The sequence below is a fragment of the Lampetra fluviatilis genome, assembly GCF_964198595.1.
Source record: "Lampetra fluviatilis chromosome 45 unlocalized genomic scaffold, kcLamFluv1.1 SUPER_45_unloc_1, whole genome shotgun sequence".
Lineage (NCBI taxonomy): Eukaryota > Metazoa > Chordata > Hyperoartia > Petromyzontiformes > Petromyzontidae > Lampetra > Lampetra fluviatilis.
In genome coordinates this window covers 734,408-742,312 of record NW_027620425.1, presented here as the reverse complement: position 1 = coordinate 742,312, position 7,905 = coordinate 734,408, and the positions used below count along the sequence as shown (strand labels likewise).

The window sequence follows — 7,905 nt, the reverse complement described above, 5'->3', positions numbered from 1 at the left end:
AAAAATTAAGTCAACTTCAAAACGTTAAAGTAAAAAAAAGAAGGAAAGACAAAAATAAAAATTGAAATAAAAAAAAACTTAAGAAAACTAAATAACGTGAAATTTTTTAAGAGAATTTAAAGAAAGTAAAAAAAGACAAAAAAAACAGAAATTTAAAAAAATCGAACGAAGTAAAAATATTTAATGAAAAGAAGGAAAGGGATTTCTAAAGAAATAAAAAAGAAAGAACTCACACCTGTTCTGAAGTCATGGGGGGGGGGGGGGCACGCGCCGGTGGGCCACGTGCGTCGGTTGACCACGTGGCCCACGTGGGTCGGTTGACCACGTGGCCACGTGGGTCGGTGGCTATAAAAGTGCGAGAAGTTCCAGCGAGAGGAGGGAGGAGGATTGGAGAGTGACGTCGATTCCCTGTCAAGAGTTGAGCCCCTTGTGGTGAGTGGTGAGCGAGAGTGGTGAGTGGTGTGAGAGGTGAGTGGTGTGAGAGGTGAGTGGTGAGCGAGAGTGGTGAGTGGTGTGAGAGGTGAGTGGTGTGAGAGGTGAGTGGTGAGCGAGAGTGGTGAGTGTTGAGAGGTGAGTGGTGAGTGAGTTGTGTGAGGTGTGAGAGGAGAGTGGTGAGTAGTGAGTTGTGAGTGTGCGAGATGATTGTGAGTCGTGAGAGGTGAGTGGTGTGAGAGTTCACTGGTGAGTGTTGAGTTGCGAGTGTGAGCGGGAGAGTCGTGATTTCGTGAGTGTTGAGTGGTGAGTTGTGAGAGGTGAGTGGTGAGTTGTGAGTGGTGAGTTGTGAGAGGTGAGTGGTGAGTTGTGAGAGGAGAGTGGTGAGTTGTGAGAGGTGAGTGGTGAGTTGTGAGAGGTGAGCGATGAGTTGTGAGAGGTGAGTGGTGAGTTTTGAGAGGTGAGTGGTGTGAGTAGTGAGTGTGAGAGGTGAGCGGTGAGTTGTGAAAGGTGAGTTGTGAGAGGTGAGTGGTGAGTTGTTAGAGGTGATTGGTGTGAGTGTTGAGTGTGAGTGGTCATTGTGCAGTGTGAGTGTGAGCGGGTGAGTAGTGAGGGAGTGTGTGGTGAGTGTGCGAGGTGAGTGATGAGTTGTGAGTGGTGTGAGTTGTGAGTGATGAGTTGTGAGTGGTGAGTTGTGAGTGGTGAGTTGTGAGTGATGAGTTGTGAGTGGTGTGAGTTGTGAGTGATGAGTTGTGATTTGTGAGTGATGAGTTGTGAGTGGTGAGTTGTGAGTGGTGAGTTGTGAGTGGTGATTGTGAGTTGTGAGTGGTGATTTGTGAGTGGTGAGTTGTGAGTGGTGAGTTGTGAGTGGTGTGAGTGGGGATTTGTGAGTGGTGAGTTGTGAGTGATAAGTTGTGAGTGGGGTGAGTGGTGATTTGTGAGTGGTGAGTTGTGAGTGGTGAGTTGTGAGTGGTGAGTTGTGAGTGATGAGTTGTGAGTGGTGTGAGTTGTGAGTGATGAGTTGTGATTTGTGAGTGATGAGTTGTGAGTGGTGAGTTGTGAGTGGTGAGTTGTGAGTGGTGATTGTGAGTTGTGAGTGGTGATTTGTGAGTGGTGAGTTGTGAGTGGTGAGTTGTGAGTGGTGTGAGTGGGGATTTGTGAGTGGTGAGTTGTGAGTGATAAGTTGTGAGTGGGGTGAGTGGTGATTTGTGAGTGGTGAGTTGTAAGTGATGAGTTGTGAGATGTGTGAGTGGTGATTGTGAGAGGTGAGTTGTGAGTGGTGTGAGTGGTGATTGTGAGAGGTGAGTTGTGTGAGTTGTGAGTGTCAGTAGTGCGTGTGAGTAGTGAGGGTGAGTGGTGAGTTCTGAGTGGTGAGTTGTGAGAGGTGATTGGTGAGTGTTGAGTTGTGAGTGTGAGAGTGGTGAGTGTGAGAGTGGTGAGCTCCTGAGTGGTGAGTTCCTGAGTGGTGAGTGTGAACGGGAGAGTAGTGACTGTGTGAGTGTGAGTGGTGAGTGTTGAATGGGAGTGGTGAGTATGCGAGGAGAGTATGAGTCGTGAGTGGTGAGTTGTGTGAGTGGTGGGTGTGCGAGGTGAGTGTGAGTCGTGAGTGGTGAGTAGTGAGTGGTGAGTTGTGTGAGTGGTGAGTTGTGTGAGTGGTGAGTGTGAGTTGTGTGAGTGGTGAGTTGTGTGAGTGGTGAGTTGTGAGTGGTGAGTTGTGAGTGTCAGTAGTGAGTGTGAGTTGTGTGAGTTGTGAGTGGTGAGTGATTATCGCGATTGAAATCGCCAAAGTAAATGTTCGAATTATTCTTTTCTTGAATGACATGTAAGCCCATGCTCACAACGGCCTCGCGATTTGCACCGCTGTAGCTACTACATGTGTCGTAGCTACATGAGTGGTAGCTACACGTGTAGTAGCTACTACACGAGGAGTAGCTATTACACGTGTAGTAGCTACATAAGTAGTAGCTACTACACGTGTAGTAGCTACTACACATGTAGCTACTACACATGTAGCTACGACACATGTAGTAGCTACGACACATGTAGTAGCTACGACACATGTAGTAGCTACTACACATGTAGTAGCTACTACACATGTAGCTACTACACATGTAGCTACGACACATGTAGTAGCTACTACACGTGGTGTAGCTACGACACGTGTAGTAGCTACGACACGTGTAGTAGCTACGACACGTGTAGTAGCTACGACACGTGTAGTAGCTACACGTGTAGTAGCTACATAAATAGTAGCTGTAAGAACCATAAGACAAAGAGTGAATGTATTATTTCTGTGTATACATTTGATGTACATCCGTCATACATTTGTTGACAGACTGCTTATATTTGATTTGGAATATTCCAACTGTTTAGAAACAGCCCCCCCCCTCCTGTGGTTGGACGCTCCGTTGGTTGAACCCGTGACGTCACTTCCGATCTCACAGTATAAATGAGAAGTTGTGGGAAGAGTTGGGCAGGGAGCGGGTGGACACAATCCTTGAACGTGACACTGCAGTGTGACACGGCAGCGCGTGGACAGGCGAAGATATCAACTTTAGACATCGCTCGTTTTTGTGCAACTAATAAATAAATAAAGAGTTTTGATTGAAGACACCTCAAACAAGCGGAAGTTAAGGCGTCTCTTATTTTTTGGTATAAGAAAGCTGCGCCTACAGTAGTAGCTACTACCACCCACCACACCCACCCCACCCGACCCCACCCACCCCACCCACCCGACCAACTCCTCTCACCCCACCCACCCCACACACTCCTCCCACCCCACCCACTCCACCCCACCCACCACCCACCACCCACCCCACCTACCACCCACCACCCACTCCACACCACCTACCCACCCCACCCTACCCATGCCACGCAACCCACCCCACCCCACCTACCCACCCCACCTACCACCCACAACACCCACCCACCCTACCCCACCCACCCCACTTACCATCCCACCTACCACCCACAGCACCCCACCCACCCATCAGTGACTCTGCACATAGCGACTCTTAGACTCTTAGAACTCCACCGCTGCACTCACCTACCGTTGCCTCATACCCGCTCACCCATCTGTCAGTTATCATCACCCACCCTTCATCTCCCGTTTCCCCGACGCCAACCTCCTGCCTCAACGTGCCCACCTGCTCGCCCTCGTTTGCACCCGCTTATCCCCATAGTTACCGGTGGTTTGTCGGTGCAAACCTCGTGTCGCAACGCGCACACACCTGTTCGTCCTCAGTTGCACCCGCTTAACTGCGCGCACCGCGTACATCTCTCCTCTACACCAGTAACGAATTGGCCACGCTCTGTTTGCATGACAAACCCCTACCGGTTGGCTGTGTCGGCGGTGGCGGGGTTTTAACGACGCATTTATATATTCACGTGGCGATCTAATCCAGAAAAAAAAACCCTCTATTATGGATGACGTTGGTCGCAAAAGCCTCCTGCGCTTTAAACGGAGCTGTAATTATCGCGGACGAGGGCTCTCTCGACCTCAAAACAGCGACGCTCGTCAATGCTCAAACCTTTTTGTCTTCGAGGCTTGAACTTTTTTTTCGATGCCAGCTATTTTACCGGTCGATAATTATCTGACCCAACGTCTGTTCCTTTTTTTGGGAATCGCCATAACGACGTCGGCTAAAGCAAATCTGTCTATGAAAAACATTGCGCGCGTAGATTGACGCAGAGCTTGCGGGTGACCGTCGCGATGTTCGCGCGCGCGTGTGTGTCTTGCGCTGAGCAGGTCGAGAGAGGAGAGAATGCCGTACCCACTGGCCATACACACGTGCGGAGGACAAGGCGGCACCAACTTCAGCTTCGACGGCAGGAACAACGGGGCGACGCTTGAGAAGATCTGGGTGTGGGTGGGCGGGTGGCAGGTGAAGTGTGTGAAGGCCTGGCTGACCAACGGAACCTCCGCGCAGTACGGCAGCCCGTCGGGATCCCACAGCGAGTTCGTCTTCCAGCCCGGCGAGCTCTTCTCGTCGCTGTCGCTGTGGGGCAACGGCGCCGGCACGCGCCTGGGCGCCATCAAGTTCAAGACCAGCAAGGGGCGGGAATTCTTCGTGAAGATGACCGACTGGGGGCTGAAGACGGAGTACCCCGTCGACGTCGGATCGGGGATCTGCCTCGGGATTCTGGGCAAGGGCGGCTCGGACATCGACTGCATGGGCTTCGTGTTCATCAATTCGGTGAAGCGGTCCGAGATGATCAACGTGACGTACCCGACGCTGCACCGGGAGCTCCCGAAGGTCCAGATGGAGGAGATCAAGTCCATCAGCTACAAGAACCGGGGCTCCGTCCCGCAAACCTACAAGGTGGAGACCTCCAAGACGCTGACCAAGACCTCGTCGTGGTCGATCGCGAACAAGCTCGAGGCGACCGTCAGCATCAGCGTCAAGGCCGGCATCCCCGACGTCGTCGAGGTGGAGAGCGGCTTCAGCTTCACGGTGGGCACCGAGAGCACCCGCAGCGTCGAGAACTCCGAGTCGAAGACCGAGCTCCTCTCGTTCGACGTCACCGTGCCCCCGGGCAAGACGGTGTCCATCGACATCAACATCGGCCGCGCGGAAATAGACCTCCCCTACAAGGGCACGGTGCGCATGACCCTGTTGAACGGCGCCACCTTCGACGTCCCCATGGAGGGGGTCTACAAGGGCCTCGCCTACACCAAGGCGACGGCCGAAACGCGGGAGAAGTGACGAGGGCCGGCACCCGCCCCCCTCGCGAGGGCCTCCGAGCTTCTTCCACGCTTCTTCCGTGCTTCTTCTGTGCTTTGCCAGCGGCGCCGCCGCCGCATGCCACGCCGCCGCCTACCTGTTCCCTGCGGAGGCCGAGCGTCGCAAAAAAACGGTGCTGAGGGAGGGTAATTTGTTCGATGGGCTGCCGGAGGAGGAGGAGCCGGGGAAAATTCCCCCGCGGCAAAAGCGAAAACGACGAGGGAGAGGAATAGAAAGAAGAAAAGTGACTATGACGACGCACGTTGATGACGACGCACGTTGACGATGGCCGATAGAGTCTGCACCGCCGGCACAGAGTCAAGCGCAGAATCAATCGGTGGACTCGGTCCCCTCAAAGGAGGGGGGAGGGACGTTCGATCGAAATTGGAGAGCGTTGGCCACCACCACCGCCCCCACCACCACCACCGCCACTGCCACTGCCCCCACCAACACCACCAACGTACGAATGGCACCAAACTAAATAATAGAGATGCAAAAACTATAGGATGTTCACCCACGTAATTGACCAAATGAATCACGTGCGTTTGGACGGCTATTTTACTGAAACGCCCGAACACACAAACAATGACGACGACGACCGCCATTTGCCACCAAGCGGCGGTGATGTCACCACGACGCCTGTGCCAGGCTAGGTGCACCACGTCGAAACCACGTGAAGTGTCGAACGCCCGCCGGTAGGAGGTCATGGGACAGACCCAGCAGCTGCCATGGGTTGTAGTGACTGAGATGACCGGTAGATGCACCACCGGCTGTAGGGGGGCTACTGTGCCAACTTGCTGTATTTTATCCGCCCGGCGCTCTGCTCGTTGTTGTGAGCGTCGCTCCTCCACCCTCCGATGTTATTGCTGGAGGGGCGACTGTCTCTAACTGTCCAGTAGCCTCAACGTGCACCTAGCCTGGCACTGCCCAGTAGCAGCAGCGTCCTTCAAGAGGCTCCTCCTCCACAGAGGTCGATCTTGATACCGCTGGTACCGGTCATCGGCAAGTCCACGCAGACACGCACGTGTGTACGAGTGTGTGCGAGTGTGTGCGAGTGTGTGCATGCGTGCGCGTGTGTGCGAGTGCGCGCGTGTGTGTGCGCGTGTGTGCGAGTGTGCGCGCGTGTGTGTGCGTGTGTGTGTGCGCATGTGTGTGCGTGTGTGTGCAAGTGTGTGTGCAAGTGTTTGCGCGCGTGTGTGTGCGAGTGTGTGCGTGTGTTTGCGCGTGCGTACGAGTGTGTGCGTGTGTGTGCGCGTGTGTGTGTGGACTTGCCTTCAACTTCACACCGCGAAGCGCAAATCAGGAGGAAGGTGGTGGCCTCGATTTGGCGACAGCTCCTCCAACGTTGACGTCCAAAACGAGTTGGGGGGTGGGTGGGGGTGGGGAGACCCCCCCCCCCCACCCACCCCCACCCACCCCCTCTTATCGCGTCCGTCGCCACCAATTCACGTTATGAGTCGCGTGCTCTTTGAATCGTGGGAAAGTGCATGCAAGCAGAAAGGGGGTCACGCGCACGTTTGACTGCTCGTGATTCGGTGCTACGGGATGGCTGTGCAGGGTGAGAAATAAAATAAAATGTCTTTGAAAAAGAACGCCGGAACTGCGGTTGCTCTGGGGTGAGGGGTGGCATCGTCCGAAAACCCAAAAAAACCCACCACCTGGGTTCGAATCCGGACGCGGTTAAGCCAGGACTTTCGGCCGCGGCGAGTTGGTGGCCACAGGAAGAAAAAAATGTCATAAAAAATTATAATAATAAAAAATAAAAAATAACATTTTAAATAAATAATAAGAAAAAATATAAATAACAATTTTTAAAAAATAATAAGAAAAAATAAAAATAATGCTTTTTATTACATAATAAAAAAATTTTTAATATTAAGAAAAAATATAAATAATAATTTTAAAAAAATCATTATTTTTTAAAATAATAAGAAAAATAGAAATTATTATTTTTCTAAAATAATAAGAAAAAATATAAATATTTTTAAAAATAATGATTTTAAAAAATAATAAGAAAATTTATCTTTTTTAAAACCTGTGGCGGAGAACTCACGTGGCGCCGCTGACATTTTTTTCATTTATTCGATTTTCAATCGCACGTGATTAAGACGGAATTCTCGATTCTCCGTGTCTCTCCCTCTCTGCCGAGTGATCGACACCGTCGCTTTGAAGGGGAAAATGCGGGCTCAGAAGTCCCATTTGGGGCCGTCCATAAATGACGTCATGCACCTGGGGGGTGGGGGGTCAGACATTTGTGACGATGTGTGACGACGGGGGGGAGGGGTTGAGAAATGTGACGTCACATAAAAACACGTAAAAATGCGCAACTTTAAATAAATATAGAATTGTTATAACAACACGAATCGTCATAACAACACTCCTACAACATCAGAGTACAGCACCACGTTAAATACGCACTACAATGACAATACTTTAAAGCGATTTGAAGCATGTTTTATTTTCAAAATGTAAATGTGGTTTTTTGGGGGAGGGGAGCAGAGCTTTGTGACGTCATATTTGAGGGGGGGAGGGGTCTGACTTTTTGTGACGAGGGGGGGGGGGTCAAAAATCGTCCAAAATCGCGTGACGCCATTTATGGACGGCCCATTTTCGACGAACCGCTCGCACAACGCGAGTGGCTTATCGTACGTTTATGAACGTACAAGGAACCCACGCGGCAATGGATACCCACGGTGATTTATAGGCATTAATCCCCTCCCAACTCGCCCAAAGAAGCGCTCACAAGTGG

At 51.5% G+C, this 7,905-nt stretch overlaps 1 protein-coding gene across 2 annotated transcripts; it reads left to right on the top strand.

Annotated features, from left to right (window-relative positions):
• Positions 1 to 380: 380 nt before the first annotated feature.
• LOC144953814 (aerolysin-like protein) lies at positions 381 to 6,762 on the top strand. 2 transcript variants are annotated; one of them, XM_078884454.1, is made up of 2 exons: positions 381 to 432; positions 4,181 to 6,762. In XM_078884454.1, the coding sequence occupies exon 2, from the start codon at positions 4,197 to 4,199 to the stop codon at positions 5,136 to 5,138; it is 942 nt and encodes a 313-aa protein (XP_078740580.1). In that variant the 5' UTR covers positions 381 to 432; positions 4,181 to 4,196; the 3' UTR covers positions 5,139 to 6,762. The 2 variants fall into 2 exon arrangements, with proteins under 2 accessions (XP_078740580.1, XP_078740581.1); XM_078884455.1 differs by lacking the exon at positions 381 to 432 and adding an exon at positions 3,000 to 3,084.
• Positions 6,763 to 7,905: the final 1,143 nt, after the last annotated feature.

What these genes read in the sequence shown, in the direction of transcription:
- LOC144953814 (XM_078884454.1), top strand. Translation starts at nt 4,197, where the DNA reads ATGCCGTACCCACTGGCCATACACACGTGCGGAGGACAAGGCGGCACC.